The sequence below is a fragment of the Varanus komodoensis genome, unplaced genomic scaffold, assembly GCF_004798865.1.
Source record: "Varanus komodoensis strain SLA01 unplaced genomic scaffold, ASM479886v1 scaffold54, whole genome shotgun sequence".
Lineage (NCBI taxonomy): Eukaryota > Metazoa > Chordata > Lepidosauria > Squamata > Varanidae > Varanus > Varanus komodoensis.
Window position 1 is genome coordinate 1,782,216 of NW_025336142.1, and position 21,502 is coordinate 1,803,717.

General features: G+C 45.1%; 1 protein-coding gene across 7 annotated transcripts in view; it reads right to left on the reverse strand.

The window, feature by feature from the left end:
- Positions 1 to 17,297: 17,297 nt before the first annotated feature.
- AKAP11 (A-kinase anchoring protein 11) overlaps positions 17,298 to 21,502 on the reverse strand; it is a 32,100-nt gene continuing 27,895 nt past the window's right edge. For all 7 annotated transcript variants that reach the window (XM_044448201.1, XM_044448206.1, XM_044448203.1 and 4 more), the window contains one exon: positions 17,298 to 20,329. In XM_044448201.1, the coding sequence (XP_044304136.1) occupies positions 20,180 to 20,329 (150 nt within the window). In that variant the 3' untranslated portion in view covers positions 17,298 to 20,179. The remainder of the gene's footprint in view (positions 20,330 to 21,502) is intronic.

Below are 21,502 nucleotides of genomic sequence, written 5' to 3' on the forward strand. Positions count from 1 at the left end.
TGATGCAGAGCTCAGAGCTGCTATTTAGGAGAAAATCTACTGCTCCTTGGTTCATCCAGGGCTGGTTCTCCTCTCTCTCTATTTCCCTGGGCGATAGTCTAAGACAGATTTCTGGACTGGGTTGGATAATGATTTTTTGGATGTAGGTTGCTGATGTTAGGCCCATGTAATAACCAGTTTCTATAAACCAGATATAAAAAAATCTGCAGAAAACAAACTAATCAGATAAAGTCCAAGGTAATAAAATATAAATTTGAAAAGTAGCATCAAAGAACTATAAATCTTTCTGTATGGGTTGGTGGGCACCGGTCGTATGGCTTCGTTTTCAGCTGATTTTCCACTCTATGCCTTGGTTAGCCCTTCTGCACAGCCGGTGATGGGATGCAGAGAGTTCGTGAAGTTCATGAACTAGCTCACCACAGTGCTCTTGAGCACCAACTCGGTGATTAGTCAATAGCTAAGGAAAACAAGGTTGGCCCACTTGTCTCCACACTATTTACCGCAGTCTCAGGGCAGGGACAGAGGAAACCTCTAGTTTTTCCAACTGCTCTGTGCCAGATTATTCAGATCTACAGCCGATCTCAGCCAAGCTCTGGTTCACGATGGCATCCATTCTGTACGGCGGTGCCTACACAGCCGTTCTGCTCGCACTTCGTCCGATGGGCTCATCTTAAATAGGCCTATTTTTAAAATTTAATATCAAACCACAAGATCTGGCTGCATCCTCCAGACTGGGGAACTGCCCTTCCCACAAGTGTTTAAGCCACAAATAATGGTCAGACGGATGGAGCTAGAGGAGGTCTTTTCCATGTCTGTGCAGGTCACTCTTTCGACACAGAGAAGGACCAAGACAAATAAACCAAGATGGAACCAAAATACCATAACATTTCTCCAGTTCACAAGGAATCTCAGCTTCAAGTTTCCTTCTTCCCGTTGGCCCAGCTTGGCCTCCAAACTCGCCTCTTTCCATTGCCATTTTAAACATGAATTAAAATCCGGGTTGCCTACAGCTTTCCTTTTCGCTGTCCTGGTGAAACCATGGAGGAAGCGAGAGGGGGGAAGTGCAGCCAAAGAAGCAACATGCCAGTCTTTTCAAAGTCCTTGCATGCTGCTCCATGTCTGCAGACTATGGCTATCCAAGCACAGAATATGGATGCCCTCATTCACCTTGCAAGGAGGTACTTTGGCATCAAAGGTCTGGTGGGGTCAGATTTCAGGGCGAGTGATCTTGCATCAGGACAGTTACAAGGCAGCATTGGTGTGTGTGTTTAATACAAATGAGAAGAATCTGAATCCTGCTGAATCCCTGGCTCCACCATTACCCAGGAACCATGCTCGGTCATGTGACTGGTTTGGGAAAAACACTGCACTTGGATTTTCTGCTTTGCCTTGGGATTAGCTGTGATGGGCTTGTGCGTAAGCAAGTGGTTTCATTCCTTAATTACAAAGGGGAAGTGGTCAGACAATCTATGCTGTCCCGGCAAGAAACACGATAAAATGTTTCTAGAAGAAAACCAGGAAAGTACAGAAAGTTGCATGTGAAATTAAAAATGAGCTCTCTCCTTCTCCCAAAATAATCAGAACAACTTATAATGTGCTGTTGAAAAAGACAAACAAGATTTTCAAAAAGATTGTCATCATCTGTCACTGCTAGTCAAACAGGCAAGGAGCTAATTCTATTTTCTTTTACATAATTTGACATGACTCAGAGTTTTACCATGAAGAAGAAGGATGTGGGTTTTGGATTCTGAGTGAGGTTTGCTTGCCAGACCTCAAAGTTTCTGCAGGGGTCTTCAGGAATGGCAGATGCTACTATTCTGTATATTCTGATGCTCCAACCAAATAGTACTATTCCAAGTGAAGGGGAATAACAATGATTTAATAGTGCAGAAGAACAAAGCAAAAGAATTATGGGTGGAATCGAGGGATGAGAGACACGATCCAGAAGGAAGTCCAAGTGGCTTTTAACGAGGTTTGCACCAGACAACTTTCCACTGGATTCTGATCCCGCACCGCATAATTCTGTTCCCCAAAATGAAGGGCAGTCAAGTCCAGTCTCTAAAACAGTGCAAAACATAAAATGGGTATGTTCAACATCAATCTTCCTTGTTTATTTTGTGACTGCCACACCACATGCCTTGCAATTCAGAGGATGTGCTTCAGCAAAAGGAACACACACTCTGTGCACGGTGAGGGCGAAACACAGCAGGGACGGTCCCACCCCCAACGCTCTTCCGTGCGCAGCCCAAACTCAATGCAGAGATTGGCCACATGGGGCCTCAGAAGGGAGAGGGCAGGGAAGCCCCATCCTGTTACAAAGAAATCATATCAGATGGCGTTACAGAGAAATCGCTTCAGATTTTGAAGCTCTGGGAAGGAAACTCAAGAACTTGGCCCAGAGAGTTATCTCTTCCATCCTCCAGTTCCTGGAAGAGACACCGAAAGGGGAAGAAAAGGGCTCGAGGTGAACGACTGGCCACGAAGGGGGTGACAAAGTGTGCCATGCAGATCCTGGGACCACGAAATAGGCTACCTGAGAGAGGCTGCTGGCCAGGTACTTCTTCAGCAAAGCCGGGAAGGATGTGTGTGGCCACAGTGTGAAGCGCTCCACCCAGAGGACTTTAAGCCGGGGAGCGAGAAGTGAAGTTGGAGGCAGCCATGGAGGAAGGTCATCCTCCGAAACAGAGAGAAGAGTTCTCGCAGCACCCCAAGAGAGTTTCCACAGCAATATAGGAAAGAAGCCAGGTTACAAAACACATGGATTTCAGTGGCTACACGCTAATGCCCAAGGGTTGGGGTGGATCCTTTCGGAACCCATTCCCAAATTCCCTCTCATGTTCTGTCCAGTCCTGCAAACCTAGAGGAAGTCCACATACCTTCACAGACCCTCAGGTGTGCACAGGTGACCTTGGGAAGAGGGTGCTTCTCTTGTTGAGCAGCTCAGGTCCACCAGCCATGGGAAAACTGACCTGGGCTTGGACAGCACAACAAGCACCTGGCACTATGATAACCCCTAGAACAAGCCATAGGTTGGCAGGTGGCTTGTCCACACACACACAGAAGCCACCCCATGGAAAGTGGTCCAGTTTTCACATGACACAAGAAACTGGCTGCGCATGGTGCTTTGCTGAGTGTGAGAACCAGGTCAGCAGGTTACAACAGCAATTATGTCCGTGAGGCAGACTCCCGAAGCTCAGAAGACAAAAAGCAAAACAGCGACGACGACAACTTGATCACTTGGGCAATCCTAGGTAGCCTTACCTGGGAGTAAGTCCCACTGGCCCCAGTGAGTAGGACTCATAGGGAGATTTGCATAGAATTGCATTCTGGGTTAGCAGGAGAGATATTTATATTTCTGATATAAATGCAAGAAAAAGTAAAGGGAGATTGAGAACTGTTTTGATAAATGAAAAAAAAAATCATCCAAGACTGTTTCATGTATTACATCTTCCAAGGGAACACAAAAATTCCCAGACTCAAAAATTAACAGAGTCTGAGAAATAACATCTTCTCATGCTTGTCTGTAGGTGGGCATACGCAGAAAGCCTCTGTCTGGTTTCCTTTAGCACTGTGAGAAATTGCATTAAAACGTCTTACTGTGCATTTCTATATGGATATAGTCTTTTGCAGAGTGCATTTCATAAAACGAAGAAAAGGCCTAGAAATCTGTCTGCTTTTGTGCACATCTGAGAGTTTTTCCCACTCCTTTTGCAAAGTGATCCTTCTCTGGAGATGGCTGTGAAAGTCACGCAAATGTTTTTCCTTTTAACAGCATTGTATTCAAGCAAAGGCCTGCATTTGCCATTAGAATGTACACTTCTGTTTTGATTTGCTGGAAGACAACTTGTTTTGGACGCAAAGTTTGAATATTTGCACCACGTGGCATTATATTATTTGAGCTGTGTATATTTTGATGCCTAAACTTTCCTTTTTATCCATTTTCTGCCCATCAAAGAAGCCACAGACTTGAATTGGGAAGAGCTGAATATGGCTGTCCTGGATGGGAAATTTTGGGAGGAGTTTACTTGTAGGGTTGCCGTGAATCCAAGACAATGGCACAGAACATAAAAAGACGTATACTTCGCTCCATTTCATTTCATGTATCAACTGTGTATCCTGCCCATAGTCAAATCTTCAAACATTAAAACTATGTTATAAAGACCATATGCATACAAATACAGAACCCATAGAAATGCATATACTTAAAAACAATTCGCTTGGAATGAAAAACAACAGAAAGTCAAGACCTGATTAAAAGCCCCAGCATCAGCTGCTGAGAGAAGGTCTGAGAAGGTCTTTGCCTGGTGTGAAAAAGGTAACGGTGTTGGAGCCAAGCAGGTCTTTTGTGGCGGGGGGGGGGGGGATCCCACCCATGGGGGCCACACTGAGAAAGACCTTCGCTTAACAGTTGCCTTCCAAGCTGCCCTTGGAGGAGGAGCCTAGAGATACCTGATATCCCGAATCGGGGAGCTTCCTGCTGGGAAAGGCGCTCCATCAGCTCTTGTAATCACCACCCACGAAACGTTTTAAAGGTCAAGCGGGGGGCTCTGGAATCAGGCTCGGAAGCATTCCGGCATCCAGAATCCGTGTTACGCATTCAGACTTGCCAGTCCTTGGCTCCTGAGGCCTGCACAAGCTGCAGCTCCTGGACCATCTTCATGAGCAGCCCCAAGAGGGGCGCACGGCAGTCACCCAAATAGTGCGGAGATGTCCAGCTTTGAAGGTAAGCGGGGGCCCCTGGCCTGGGATCAGAAAAGAGCCCAGCTTGGAGGGTGCGAGTGTTTGGAAAGAGTATGCCATGAAATGTCCAAAACAGCCAATGACCTATCGACCTGATGCAACGTTACAACCTCTTTTTTTCCATGTAGTATCATCAGCTCCTTTATCAAAAACCATAGCCAGCGGGGTGTCTAATAAAAGTGCTTGGAAAGGAGAACATCATCTGAAGTGAATTAGAAATAATTATTTAATAAACATTGATCTAAATTGGTTTGAATTACACATTCTTTCCCTAATAGAACAGGAAAGGAAAATAAAGGAACAGTACATAAACACAGGTATTTTTGTTTTGTAGGATAATATCTTTGCTTTAACTCACACTTAATTCAGCTCTTCACCACTAGATCCTTCTGCTTCCGTGAACTCCCTCTGCCCGGTCTGGACAGTAAAAGCACGGATACATGGCATTGCTATTAATCTGCTGTCGTTTCATGGTATCCGAAACCAGCTGGCCCCTAGTCCCCATGTCACTCTGCCTAACAACAGGGCTGGACCTGCCATAATAACCAGTCTTGGTTGGCGTCATTCTAATTTTTAAAAAGAAAAAGAATTTGGAAGGAGAAGTAGACTGACCAACCCCTGCATTGAGAAAAAGCAAACTGATTAAAAAATAAAGACGTTTCTGGAGAGTTACCCTATTTGATCATAATTATTCTTGATTATGTAAAATGTGTGGAGATGACTTAACATCTGGTGATGCATGAACTTCCACAGAGAAGATGCAGAGAGGAAAGGACCGCTTTGTCTTGGAAATACTCCAGCAATGAAAGAAGAAACCACAATGGGAGTGCGAAACCACCATTAAGCAAACAATGGAGTATTGTGGCAGCTGATTACATTACAGGCTCTGATTATTATTTGCACATATTTTCTTCATCTGGTGATTCTTCGGGAAGTGGGATGGATACATTACATATGTGATGCTTCCAAAATGGTATAAAAATCTATGATACAAAAGCTTTGCTTAGCATAAGGAAATCCAGTGCAGGCTGACTTACTATCCAGACAGTTCAGCTGTGCCTGTACACATTTTAAACATCCTGTGACATACATGGACCCTACGTGTACACTGTGTTTGCGAAGGAGGTGGCAGGAAAATGGCCCCTGAGGTTTAGGGACAGGAGAATATCCCTGATGAAATTTGAGGGTGGTGACTTGCCTTTTTTAAAAACTAAGTTTCTTCTGATTAAAGAAAAAAAAACTTGTCACCCTTCAGTGTTTTGGCAGCAAGAATGCATTCTCCAGATCTGTTCCTGCCATTAGAACCAACAACAACAACTTCATCTCTTCTAATGCCACCTCATGGGATCAAGGACACAGCCAGGCACCTGCTCGCCCTCTTCCCGGGAAATTCCTCCCATCTCTCCCAAAAGAGGCCTGGCTTGTAGGAAGCGACTTGGTGGAGCTTCAAAGACTGTGTACCCTTTGATCTTCTTGCCCTTCCCCCATCGCCTGCTCCTCTTCTTCCTCAGAAACCAATGATGTGTCCGGCCGTGAAGGAACTAGTTCCTGGCTCATTCACTACACCTACTTTGCCCGTGTGCAGAGTAAGAGAAAGAGGACAGAAATATTGGTTAAGCTACTCGGTGCGGATGGCAAAATGATAACAGATGGCGAAGAAGCATGAAACGTGCTCAATTCCTGCTTTGGCTCAGCCTTTTCCCAAACGAGGGTTTATGATCCCGCTGGGAAAGGTGAAGTACAGGCTGAGAGAGCAGGACGCCAGCTTGAAACTGACCGGCAAATGACCAAGCAGCACTTCAATATCCAAGATGAGTCCCACCCTCCAAGGCCTGATGAGCTGCGTCGCAGAGTGATAAAGGAACTAGCAGAGCTTTCAGAGCCACTGTTACCTTTCAGAAGCGGTGGAGTGAAGTTCCAGGCGCTTGCAGGAGGGCCGATAATAATATATTGTTTTTATATTGTGATTATTTATTGTTGTGAGCCGCCCCGAGGCTTTGGTGCATGGGGTGGCATAGAAGCTTCCTAAATAAATAAATAAAATAAATAAAAATAAATAAAATATTGTCCCCATCTTCAGAATGGTGAAAAAGGAGGACCCTGGGAACTACAGACCTGTTGGACTTCAATCCCTGGAGAAATCTTGCAGCAGTTACAATGTGGTCAGTCTGTAAACGCCTTGAAAACAGTGCAGGGATTGCTAGAAGCCAACATGGATTTGACAAGAAGAAATCGTGCCAGGCCAATCTGGTTTGACTTTTTTAGTCTAGCGCAGTCCCCCACCCTGGATCGCCTCCTCTTTTTCTAGCCCCCGGGTCCTGCTGGCAATTGTTGCTTCACTTGATTTTAGTCGTGCTGCAGGCTTTTCTCTGTTCTCCTCTGGTCCTTCCATAGCTTCAACCGAATAAACTGAACAGAAGCGAAAAATAAAAAAGAGTGTTCCATCAGCAATACATTTCCTGGGGGCTACCTAGAAGGAATGGTCCTTCTGCAAAATTTGAAGATACCTTTAAAAGAGCAACACTTTGCTCAGGCATGCCTCCAGGGACAGGGGTCCCTCCCGAGTGTTTTTGGAACACGTTGTGAAACCAAGGCTGCTTCCTGGCAGCTGCGCAAATCTTCAGTGCCGTTCCCCTGCCCCTGGCCCCTGACTGCTATATTTATTGTGATCCATGAAGTGCAGAAAGCAGATCTAAATTACACGCAATTTAAAATAATGAAGGTTCAGATAATGTGCAAAGCAATGGATCCAGTGCTCAGTTTGCTGCTCTAACTCCACCACAGCTAAATTACAGAGGGGGACAGAAACATGTGGAACATTCCCAATGATTTCAGTGGAAAGTTGGATTGGTCGGCACACACAGATCACCCACAGTTGCTTTGTTCGCTCATGCCCTGTGTTTTAAGTTTCCGGGGTCCCATTTCCCTGCAATGCAGTGGGTGTCCCTGCGATGTCCCGGGGGTTTTTCCATGCCTGGCTCTACTTGCGCCCCTCCCCGTCCTGCCCTGCCCTGCCCTCCCCTCCGCTTCCCGCCTCAAGTCTTCTCCTCTTACTTGAAGTGCTCATGGAATTTCTGCAGCAACCACAGCTGATGAGAAATTGTTTTCCTTGTGCCTCCAGCATGTGGAAAGTCATACGTGGTGTGATTCAGGCCCCGAGTGGAGCAAGAAAAGCGCGACTGCCGTCGCCACAACATTTTATTAAACAGAGCATCCCTCATGCTCTGTCGGAGTCCCAGCCCGAGGGCCACCTTGGGGTATGCGAAATACACGCCTGGTTGTTCCTCGTGTTTCAGCTGCTCCGAGGTCTCTGTCAAACCACTTCAGCATCGGTCTGTCCAGCCCCTGGAATCCATGCCTCTCCCAAGACCAATGGGGGAGAGATGGCAGGAATTTGTTAACACACACACAACCCCCTAAAGTCAACAAACACAGCCAGATAAGGAATCTATAAAGGCAGGTCTTAGGGTTAGGCTCATGCTCATTCCTCCACTGTGACGTCATCGTGCAGCTCTTACAGAACTGGAAGTCCGATATTAAACATTTCAGGGAAGTATTTCAAAAGGTTGCAGTGCAATCTTGTGATTTAAGGGCGAACATAGTGCTGAAGTTGCTCCCTGACAGTTCATACTTGTGTATATTAATAATTCTTGTAACAGCCTTGTAAAGGAGGTCAGTACTGAAGTGAAAACTCTAGGAATAAGTGAGAACATCCTTTCTGGAGCAACCTAGAAAATTCATGGCAGAAGCAGTGAGATCCGACAGGATTCAGAGGGGAAACTGTGCTAAAATAGCCCTTTGGTATAATTTCTGTGTAATAGAGACCAACGTCCTTCATGAGAACCTTTGCATGATCTAGCTGGGTTTTTCCTCCAACTGCAGACATGTTTGGGGATGTGGTTCTCTACTAACTTACCAGTGTCTCTTGCTGTCATTCCTTATTCTTCTGTCTGCTTATACACAATCGCTTCCTCGACATCACCCCAAATCCTTCAACTCTGTTCTCCTGTCACTTAGGAGATCTGCGCTGGCTAAGGGGACAACACTGAACCCCGGGGTCAGCATCTGTGGATGATCCGCGCGGGGCACAAGCCAAGGTGGGTAGGATATTTAACTAAGGCTTCATCTGGTTTAAGATCTTTGGCATCATGATTGCATAATAATCTATACTGACTTTCAAATAGTATTAATACATCACACAACCAGGTCAAGCAATGTTTTTTTTTCAACAGAAGACATTTAGAAGTGGTTTTAAAAGTTCTTTCTGAAACATCTTAAGCAATTTTGAAAAAAAAAATAAATTAACCCAAACTCTAAACCAAATAAACAGGATCTAATAGAGCCCATGTCTGGTTTGGATGAGCTAAGGTGTGGTAGACACTGGAAACTTTGGTGACTCAGTGGAGAATAACAAGCAGCAAACGAAAAGTTCTGCCCACACAGCCCATTTCCAACCATCTTCTTTTATTCTTCATCTGAAACTGCAAACTGAGTAATTATTTCATTTAATTTAATGGAAATACAGCTTAAATGTTACATCAGCGTTATTTTGCTGTTCCTATATTTAAATGCTAGAGGGCAGCATATTCCACCGACCATATACATGGGAGGAAAGGGGTCGATGGTAGAGGAACGCTGTACTCAAAGAGGGAAGGAAACCCGGGCTGACTACCTTGGTCTCCTCCACTGCATTTCTGTCTCATGGAAGGTAGTTCTCAATGAAGCTCAGAAGAGCAATATTTCAAATAACAGCTTAGCTTACACCCCATCTTTCCACTGAGAAGTGGCCTGCAAAATAATTTGAATTAGGTTAAGTCAATACAGCACGTCAAAAGACAATACAAAGACAATCATTAGAGATGAAGAACAGCACCCAGTCCAACGGAACCATCTACAGGCCCAAAGGTGAGAGAAGCATCGTCAAGAACCATCAGGAAACTACAAGGTTCACCTGTCCCTTGGGGCTGCCATGCATTCTGATTCTAAGAAAAGTCTAAACCCGTGCGATTGGTCCTGACTGTAGAAATACAGTAAGTTCCTCCATCCCACAAAAACCTAATCCATCATATACCTGGTTGAATGGGTACAGCCAGATGCCAACTGGAACAGATCCATGGCGCTTAAACTTTAACAACGGTTGCAATGAATAAAATGTCCTACATGACTAGACCTCAAGACCATAAAATGCTAAATGAATTCATGGGCATACCAGACACTGGGTGAAACCATACTCTTCTAAGAAGATGCCGAGAGGTCAGTGCAGATGCACCTCCCAGGAGAGAAGATGCAGTGTCTGAACTCCATCACAGAGAAGGCCCAGTATTTGGTACCCGTCCCCATCCAAGCTGTGCTTTAACAGTCCTAGGACACAGACGACTGATAAAATTTCAGTGGACAGAAGCAGCATACAGGGAAAGAGGGATCTACTGCCTACCTTTTCCCAGAACCACACCACTGCGGCAAAACAGCTCCTATGTGACAAGCCGTTAAAGCAACCAGACACTGCCCAAAGAGATGGCTAAAATCAGATCCACCAATCTTAAAAAAGCCTATTTATTTGAAATAATCAAACTCAACCTTTTTGAAATATTGAAAATGTTGTTTGCCATGGCCATGGCCAACCTTCCACAATAGTTGGATATACATCTTCGGACAGTCCTGGGGGCAGGAGGGGAACTCACAGAAGGCCTATGGCCAGGTTCAGACTGGCCATGTTGGGGGCACACCTGGGCATTTGACCCTGGAATGGTCTTTATTGCAGGGACAGAAGAAATCCTGACCAAAGTAACCCAGGTAACCCAACCATCTGCAGTGGGGTCCAGAAATTCAGGTTTGATCAGGTTCCCTGATAAAAAACCCACACGATTAATTATAGTCTTTCAAAATAAAGGACACATTTTTCTGAAGACTTTTGACATGCAATTCAGGTTTCTTAACAAGCTGATAAGATTTTCATGACTTAATCTCACTATGGTTAATCACCTTGCAATGTCAAGATTTCCATAGACAATTAAGCACCTAATTAGTTTTATGTGTCTTAATCGAATCCCATTCCTTTATCTGCCACGGGTTCTTTCTGAATGCATCTCATTAAATTTAATCCTGTTTTTTTTTAATCAGGTTTGCAGTTTAAAGAAAAATACACTTGCTAACCTGCAGCAAATAAGGACTGGTAAAGTTGGTTTTCCTTCAAGACAATAATTAGCCCGTTATATTTTGTGAATATAATGGGGGCCCGATTTGGATGTGTTCACTTCAACGGGAGGCAATGCAGTGCCCACCACGTGCCTGGGTGTAGAATTCCCATTTTCTTATTTTCTTCAAACATCCAGTGAGGGCCATATTCCAAACTACTTTGGCAGCCCCCAGTTTTAACAGCATCTTGCTCTCCCATTGAAAGCTACAAATGCTACACAAGTGGAAAAGCTGGGGAAACTCGTCCAACACAAGAAACGCCTCTGGGGCACTTTGTAGGGTTGAGTCCAGCCATAACGGGTGCTCCTAAACCTTGGGTGTAACCCTTATGTTCCAGGGCTAGAAGCTGCTGGCCTAGCTAGGTGAGATGCCTTCAAACTCTGGGACCCACAGCTTAGGTGCAAACATGCATTTCAGGGCCAACCTCTTAATTTTTTACCATGTATTTGTAGGATGGCAGTGCCGCTTTTGCTGCACCCCACCAACCCCAGGTGTGACTTGCGGGAGCTGGGAGAGTGCCCAGGACTGCAGCTGTCTGCTTAGGCTGTCCCTGGAAGTTTGGGAATAAAATAGGAGATGAGTCACTTTGCTTCTGGGCAGCCACATCAAGTTGGAGAGCAAAAGCTTCCTTTCTGACAATCATGCTAAATTAGTTTGTGTTAACAAATGCATTGGATCCATTTTACGATCTTCCCGTCCCTTCCTTCAGCCAAGTAGGCAGGTAGGCTGAAATTTTGAAACATCAGCAGTCTAAAAGGTTGTCCTATTTAAGGAAGTTTTCACACTGTGCATTGTACTGCTAGCAAGTAAGTTGTAAACCAGTTTAAGAGCAGATGCAGTTAGAAAATTTAGGAGGTAACCAAGATGTATTGCAATGCCATATACATTCAGAAACACTTACGTTGATTTCCTAAATGGTTGCAGATTGACTTAAAGCCAGACTGCATTTCAATTATTGTAAATCTGCAAGAATCCTAACCAATTTTCCTTTTGTCTTTTGAAGAATGGAAAATGCAACAAATACTGCAATTCAAGGTTTGGGTTGAGTGAAGCAGTTTGTTTTTTTTTTTTTTTTTTTGCTTTCTCCTGCATTTGGCTTTGTTTAAATCTCACGGGTTTTTTCGCCCAGATATGAAGCATTTTGCAAATTTTGGGAAAATTCTGGGAGAAACAAATTGGAACAAAATTCATCCCATCTTCGCCTGACAAATTTCTTCGCTCAGCTATTGTTAGCAAGGAGAGCACAGAAACCAGGATGGGCTTGCTTGCCAGGTAACCGTGGAAGATGATGAGTCTGTCACAGGATTCAATTAATAGAAAGGAATCTTTTTGACCTGCTCCTCATCTCAGCCAGCCAAGGTATAAACAAGCTTTCTGCTCACCACAGGAGTGAATAAAGTGGAGCACAAACCAATAATTATCAAGATAGACTCATTTCCTCAGAATGCCTTAAGGTAACAGGGTTTGTTTATGTTTTCCAAAGATCCCTAAATAATGGACGTGGCTTTTGTTAAAAAACGACTCGTCTTCATAGAAGATGGACTGGATGTCCTGAAAACCGATCGCCCACACGGCCCAGCCAGGGATGAGACGTGGAACTCGGTTTGCTGGTGGGATGCCAGATGATAATACGAGGTTGCCAGGCACCCCACAGGCTGTGGCGTTTGGTGGTTAAGAGGAAGTCCGAGAGGCACTGCAGTCCCCTTTCCCCTGGACCGTGAGCGAGACGCACCCTCAGCAGGCCCTCTCTGGGGTTCAGTGTCCTGGGGAACACTGGGGAAGTGCAAGACTTTCAGAGACGCCGCGACCACACGCGCACCCCTGCAGCCTCCTCTTTGGCAGGGCGGGGCCATTACCTAATTAAGCAAATCGGCGAGGAATTCTGTATCCAAAAGGTGGACCTAGTCACATGTGGCACAGTGGGGCTAGCCCAGAAAAACGGCGGTCCAGCCCCCCTCGTCGTCCTGCGCTTGCTCACCGCCTTCTGTTAAAGGGCAGGTTCTGATCTGTAACGTAACCTACTGTGAAGCATGTCTCTATACACGAAGTAAATACTGCAAATAAAACATTAGTCCAGACAAAAAAGCAGTAAAGGAGAAAAGTCAGTTCTGGAGTCGTCCCCCAGGGCTGCCTCGTATTTACTGGAGTTAAATCCCACTTTTTTTCTTCCAAAGAACTCAAAGCAGCTTCCACTGTTCACCTCCTCCTGCTTGCAATCTTATTCCCATAACAACAACCCTGTGAGGTAGGTTGGGCTGAGAGTCTGCAGCTGGCCCAGTTACCCAGTGGGCTCCAGTACAACCCAGATCACTGGCTCCCAGTCCCGCACTTTTAACCCCTGCACCACACTGGCTGTCTTCTTACCATACACGGAAGTGAGAAAAGATTCTGCTTGGAGATGGCATCTCATTCTCATTTTTGGTGCCGGGGAGAGCAACCTTAATCCTTTAGGTTGGAGAGCTATGACATCGGAGCTTCTTAGATCCCACAAGCCCTAGAAGGAACAAAATTCCTTCTTTTGTCCATATTGCCCCTTTTTGAGATATTCATGAGATATTAGCAGATCTATTTTTTAAAAAAAATATACATATTTTATTCATTGCCTTTTGGAAGAACAGATTTCAAGCTTCTGGAAATGTTACCTTCACACTGTTGTTCCAGTTCTTCACTACACTGTAGATATGTTAGAGAGAATGGTACTTTGAGCTCATTTTCAAATCATCACTCATTTTGGTTAAGCAAGATAAAATGCATTTAATTTAATATTTGGGATTCGCCATCCATCATCTTTCAGCTAACTACATCCTGCACGATTCCTATCTGTTTGGACTCCAAGTCCTCTTGTGCAGATGACAAAGAATGAATAACAGTGTGACTTTAGTCTTCAACAGTAACTGGAAAACAAAATGCGTTTCTTCATTTGAAACAGTTCATCTCAAGTGATCGGCCTGGTTTAGAGTCTATGTGTACATGATGAACTCCATTCAACTAAAAAGGAAAGGGTGAGGCTCCCGTCAGGCACCTCCCAGCCCTGACGCTTGCGCACAAGTGGAGGCTGGCTGAGAAGAACCTTCTGCAATGCTGCTCACGTCCACTTCGATGCATCCATCCCGCTCAGCGGCGCCTGGAGGGGCCGGTGGCAGGTCGCTCTGTGAAGGGACAGCGCTAGCGTCCGGGGGCAGCCAGATGGAGCTCAGCAGAAAGAGGTGAGGGTTCACAGGAGCGTCCCTGTGTTGCTCCACTGTGAACTCGGGATGGCTCACTTCTCCTCCCCTCCACAACCACCACTTGGACCGAGCATCTGAGACTGGCCCGAAGTCACCCAGGGAACTCCATGGCTGAGCAGGGACTTGCACCCAGGCTTCTCGATCCCAGTTCACGCTGGCTCTCCTGACATGCTCATCTATCCTTCTTTCTAGATGACTAGATGACCTTCGAACAACATTCCAATGCTATGATGCAGTTAGCATGGTTTGCAATTACGTGGTTAGGGTTTATATGTGTTACTTCAGATGAGTGGTTTTATGTGATGTCCCTATGCTTGTTCTGTTTTTAAGATAAAACAGTAATTGAATAATATATGAAAGACACATCAATTTAATAAAGTGAACATTACAGGAAAAGTACTCAGGATACTTTCACAGGAAGTTTGAAGAATGAAGAACCTACAGAGTCCAGATTACATTAAAAATGCATTTCTCCCATTTTCCTTTCTGCAACTATTAACATATTAAGTATAAGAAGGTATCAAGAATTACTTAATCTTTGCATGTGTGTGTTTCAGGGTGGGGTGGCGGTGGAAAGAAATGGATATATAGAACAGGGAAAGCTTACCAGGGAGAGCAAATGCCTCTGAATTTCAAACCAGTTCTTCTGGGGCTGAATTCTAACTCCAATTAATTACTTCTTCTAGTTTTTCAATATTCTCTTGAATATGTTGCCATTATGGAATTGTAATGGAATTTATAGGCTTGGGAATTCTCAGTAATCCAACTGGCTACAACAGACTTCCCCTGGTTTCTGATCCAGTTGTACCAAAAAGATCCAGTGTGCAGGCCCGCATAAAAATATACATAAAAAATAAAAATGCATATGCTAATTCACATTTCTGTGTAGAAATGATTTCCTTTAGAAACAATTGCTATAATTTAAATGCTATAGAAAAGCAAGCTAATTATCTTCCTGTTTCAGGGCAGAATGGTACAAAGGTACTAACAGGGCTCCCTTAAAAAGTTTGTTCCATGAGTCTACACTTTTTCTTGGTCTTTTGGGACGAAATCCAGATGAGATGCACAGAGTGCCTGGCACCTTCAACACTGATGGGGTACAAACTGAGGGTAGCACAAAGACAGGGAGATGAAAATGTACTGCAGACTATAATCCACAGTCTTGGACGGCAAATGTGCACAATTACGACCAAGTGAGCTCCATTAAACATGGCAGACTTGTTGTCGAGAAAATTTCCACTCGGTCCACACACACACACCCATCACCGGACAATGTGAGAAGGCAGACACACCCCATCCCAAAACTTGGAGGCTGCTTTATTTCAAATAGTTTATTTTGGATTCCAGAAGCCTCTTCTGTAGAGTTCTTGGGTTCCAACTTATGAACACCCGCAGCAAATGTTGTGATTAAGTTTCTAGAAGCCTCATCATCACACACCAAAATACATAGCTGTTTATTTTTGTAGAACCAAACTGATTGAGGCTGCCCAGCTGTAGCCTCGTTTGTTTTACGTCTAATGGCCCCATATACCTACCCCGGTTTTTATTCATTTTTAAAAATGTCCTGGGCTAGCAATCTCCAGATTGCTCTCTGGTTGTAATATTGGAAACGGCTTCAAAGTGGGTTGCAGACCTAGCACATTTACTCAGGAGTAAGACTGCAGCTCTATGCTTACTTGGGAGTAAATCCCACAGAACTTATTTCCCGAGTAAACATATTGAGAATGGGGTGCTGATACAGTCCCTTTCGGCAGGCAAACCCACCGTTATTTTCCGCCAGGTCTGAGGGAGTCGCGGGGCTCTGGCACGCCCGGCTGTGGGCAAGCGGCCAACATGGCTCTCGGCCTCCAAACTTGGCTTGAAGCTAGAGCACCGCTGTTGCTCTTCCTCTTCCCCTGGAAACTATCAAAGCACTGGCTGGCGGAGCAGGAGGCTGTGTAAACATTTCTGCCGGGCTCTCAAGGACGAGGAGCGAGAGTAAAATACTAGCCTGTCTTGAGTGCAGTTAAAAATATTGCAAGCCACCCTTGAAAGTGCTCAGCGACTGCACAGGGAAGGATGACGACACTGGGACCAAAGGAGAGCCAGGGATGGGGGTGGAGGGGCTGAGGCAGAAGGTATCTCAGCATCTGCAGGTAGATCAAAAGCATCTTGTTCCTCACCTAGCACACCGGCCAGGTGGACCCCAGTGGGAGCTCTTTCCATAACTGGGGAGCTGCCACTGGAAAGGCCCTTCTCCTCGTTGCTGCCTATCGGGCTTCCCTCCGAGGGGGTCGCTGGAGACAGGCCCCCGACTCTGATTGTAGGAGGAGGTTGTGCCAGGCCTTCCGTTAGGTAGCGTGATCCCAAGCCATGTCAAGACAAGAACCCTGAACCGAGTTTGAAAGGTATCGGCAGCCAGTACACATGGGCCAGAGAATTAGTGTTACGTGTTCAGTCCAATTCTCTGACTGGTTATGCGTTTGGTTTCTTTTCGCAAGTGTAGGACTTGGCATTTGCCTCTACTAAACTTCTCCGTGTTGTGTCCAGACCAGTACTCCAACCTGGAAAGAGCACTTTGAATGTTGTCTCTGACTTACGGGCGATTTGCTATCCCATCCCATTTCGTGTCATCTGCAAATAAATGATACGCCGTCTCCAAGTCCATTCATCCAGATCATTCGCATGTTAAAGAACATGGAGGCTGGACCCCACCCATTACCTCTCCAGTTTGATAAGCACTCTTTGAGTCTGATTCTGTAGCTATCTGTGAATCCGTCTGATGCTCCATCTAGCTAATTCGAGCTGATCAGGATACCACTGGGCTGCTTCATCAAAAGCTTTGTTGAGGTCAAGATAGATTATGTCTGCCAAATACCCACCGTCCAACAGGGAAGTATCCCAAACAGTAAATGGGATCAGATCAGTCTTGCAGAATTTGTCCTTTACAAGCCCATGTTATTCATTTAGTAATCACTCATTGATATCTGCAGTTTTCAGTAGCTAATATACTCAGCTAGGAAATAGGTCCAAGATTGCAAGACCACCCATGCAGGAAGTTTCATTCAACAAGGTCTGTTTAGGTGTAGAAGAATTAAGAGAAAAAAGTCAACCATATACATAATGAAAACATAGAAAATATTAATTGGCAAATAATTCAGTTTATATACAATTTATTTTGAGATACTGCTAAAACAAGGCCAGGTTTAGTGCAACTTGAAATTCTTATCTTGTAACTAATAGTATCTAAAAACCACAAAATGTCGCCATTGCACAGTGAAAGAGCTTCATTCACTACTGGTATATCTAAACAATTATTCAAACTGCTTTTAGGTTTATAATTGTCACACCAAGGGCCACTCGACAGGCATTTCCTGAACAGAAAGCAATACCAGGTTTAGGAAGAAGTGCAGGAACCATGTGTCGCTTACACACTTCATTTCTCTGTCTCTACCTATACTGGGTATGCATGTAAAACATCATCCTATTTCTTTAAGCCATACAGGAAAACAGAACAGAGCAATCCAACAGCACTAAAAAAGTGCGGGGCAGCTTAACCCATTTACTGCCGGACTTGACTCCTCACGTGAATGCAGCCGGGGCCTCCGCTGTCCCTCAAGCCCTAGCAAAGGGGCTCTGAAAGTCCACGCTTTCCAGCACACTAAGCCTGGTGAAGTATTCAGGAGAGGAAGAGACGAAACATCCCTTGCCCAACCGCCCCACATGCGGGTCACACTCCTGGACCTCCTGTGTCCTCACTTCTGCAGAACAGGGCTCACAGAGACAGGTTCGAATCAAGGTGCCATGGAACTTAGGGTTCCAGCTCCAGGGTTTGACAAAGAGGCCAAGAAGAGCTCTCTGGTCCCCCAGCCATCTGGAATAAGTGCTTCTATGTTTTTTCTTCTCAGCTCCAGCTTCTGCATCTGCAGGCTGCATCCCAGGCAAAAATTCAGGAGGCAAAGATGCCAGTCCTGTTTCTGCCATGGAAAAATGCTCCTGGTGAATTTCTACCTGCCTCGGGATTCCTGTCATTCTAGGGAGGTGACAAAGAAATCAGAAGGCTTTACCTAAGTGTATGGTACTACCTGGCGGGGGGTGGGGGGGCCTGCCCAGACACCTTCGCAGCCCATGGCCATGTAACAGATGCCAGGCATCTTCAATTCCCTTGATGGCTTCTAACTGCACAGGACCCCGCCTGATGATTAAAGGATGAAGCCAACTCTTCTGCAAGCCCAATCAAGACTCAAAACTCCTCTCCTTGCAATCAACTATTTACATTTACAAATGACCAACTGGTAAGGGATACATAAACGGATTTACCTGGAAGTAACTTCCAAATGTTCTTCCAAGGAAGGAAATTCCTTCCACATAGCTTAGCTCAGGATTAAGGTAGATGTGAGTTACCCTAACTCTGCAAAACTAACCCAATCAACTGCATTTCCTATCAATCAAAGCTGCCTAGGATTAAATCAAGTCCAAACCTTCCATGAGAACAATTGTTGTCAGTATGGCTGCAACTATACCGAGATGTATAAGGTGGCTCAAAACTAAAGAGAACGGTGATCAGGAACTACACCCTGAAAGCTAAAATACTGCAGAAAATAAAGATGCTCACTGGAAAAAAACAGAACACTGCATACTTCAAGTGCTGCAGCCTGAATTAAGCTGAAGTCCTGGGGGAAGCCACTGGCAGTTTGCTTCTAGACTAGGATCAGCATCTTTCTCCCTACTGGGAGCAAAGCAACCACAGTCTCTCTTGCACTGCTGGCAGGTCATCCTCACTGGTGTGAGGTGGTTGTTTCCCCAGTAATTAAGCACAGATATGGCCAGGGAGACAAGCAGGTGCATTCCTGTTTCTGTTGTATGTAGCAGCAAGCAAGCTCAGCTTTACCCAGACTGCAGTGTGGAGGAGCCTGCCTGTTTTGAAATTTATGATCCCACTCTCAAAACAAGCTCATTAAAATAGCTACGCAATGCTAAGGGCCTCACACTAATGACAAAAGGTCTCAGTAGCTGCGTGCTCAATCTACTTTAACACAAGGAACTGTTTACAGGAAAGTCTGAAACAAAAATGTACTGTATAAAGAGGAAATATTGGTCCTGGGACAGTCATCGGTAGAAAAAAATTCAGATATGCTTCCTAACACCACCAGCTATATGTGGTCCAACACTTCTTTTGGTACTGGTCAATTTAATTGGGGTAGATTAAAAAGCAACCTAGATGTGACATTTTTTTTCTTTGCATAGTTGGTTTATATAGGACGAGAACAAATGCGTTTTATTGAAATACAGAGAACTGTTCTTGACGCGCTTTTGCAGGAGGACTCTCAACACAAAGTCAAACAAAGCCATAGCTCTTTAGAGTATGTGCCTGACATGCGCATCTACAGCTACAACCAATAAAAGACGTCCATTTGTAAGAAACAGCAGTTCCACCAACCTTTAGGGCTGTTTCTCTCATTGTTTCACAGGCCAGAGCGGAGACACTGCAACAGATATTGGTGGCGAACCTCCCTAATCCTTAAAAGCAACCACATTCCACCCTGATTTGGTCACTTTCTGCCTTCCTGTTCACTCTGAACTGCCCTGAGCTCCTTCGAGGTAGAGGAGAAAGAACAAGCAGTAGAGTTTGTGTACCAATCTTGCTCTACGGTGGAGAAAGTGGCAGATCATGGATTCTGTGTTCACTGAACAAGAGGAAAGACAGGAAAAGAGGGACAGAGGGGAAGACGTGTGCTAGGCTGAAGTGGTACATTTGTCTAGCTTGCTCACTCCCTTATGGACAGACTCCAGAGACATTCATTCCTCTTGCTGCTGCAACGGGCTGAAGTTCAGGTGGGCCAGGGTTACTCGTTAGGACAATATGCATGGATAACGAGTCAATGGAGCAGCACGAAGCACCGGAGAGGAGAGCTACATTTACAGTCACCCAACGTTTCTCACAAGGCAAATAACAGAACAATAGCTAGCCGAGATGCACGATACAGGTTTCCATCCTTCCAAAGGAGGCAAGAAGCAAGGAGACGGCACAGTGCTATTCAGACACGTTCCTGAAGCCATCGAAAGAAAGTCCTGTTCTCCAGGGGTCTCTCCCCATCGGGCGCCTTCTCCATCACTTCGTGGTACTTCAGCACTGCCTGAAAGAGATCTCCCACTTTCCAGCCTCTCTCTCGCATTTGTTTTGAAAGCTGGAAGCAAAGCAGAACAAAAAAAAAAAAAAAAAAGCAGCCTGAGTCAGAAGTAGAACTGGAATGGGGTAGCCTGGGGTGAAGCACCGAGAAACCCCTTTCCCTGCAAGACCCCGTCCCTCCTCTTCCAACACGGAATGCTGGCTCATTTCCACCAATCACAGCGAGGCACATCCTTCCCCCACCGCCTCATTTCCACAAAAGGCTTTGGCTGTAATTAAAGACCATCGGGCAGCAATTTACTTCCTTTCCCTGCACTCCCTCCCTAACTTTCTGCAAGAAAGGGAGTATTCCTAGTCAAGTCATTAATCTTTGTTTCCTTAACTGAGACTTAGGGATGCTTAAGCAGATTTAATTCTTTTTTCCTGTGTTTTTCAAAAAGCTAGCGAGCAGGATATTAAAATTACAATGCAGAAAAGATTAGTATTTTACGACTGCAGGCTAAAGGTACCCTCAAAGGTCAGCTATTTGCTCCTCCCTGCGGTTCTTCTTAAAGATGCTTCCCTTGGTGGCATCCGAGCAAATCCGGCTCACGGTTATGTGGGCAGGACATGACAGGAGAAAAAAAATCCTCAGTGAACATGAATAGTGTCATGACCGCTCCTCCTCAGGGTGGCCCCATCAATCAACAAATCACCTCTTTCCTCATCCCACCCTTCCATGGCAAAAAGTGTGATTTCCTGGGTATAGGTGCTCAATTCTCAAGGGGAACCTCTGATTCCAGAGAGGCACATTCAGGAAATGGAAAGGTCTAAAACAGAAAATTAACATTTCCATCTGCAAGCTAAGCTAATGTAGTTTAATCGCCCTCCTTGACAAAGGCCTGCAAGTTTGAATAGAAACACATGTGCACGGTGGATGCTCAAACCGAAACCGCTGACTGCCTGGGATGGTGACTTTCTTCACAGTACTTTTGGGGAATGAGCCATCTGGAAATCAGGCAAGGAGGGTAAGTGTGCCAACAGCTGAAACTTAGGAGACATGGATGGATTTCTGTGAGTGCTATTATGTCATGCCTACTTCAGGAACCAAGTGGGGCTTAGGCTGAGTTTTCAAACACAGGAGACAAAGATGGCGCTACTTCAGAATCCAGGCGGCATCTCACACGACTGAATGTGCTCTTAGACATAAAACATGCATCTTTTTAAAACCTAGATGCCAGAGAGAATTCAA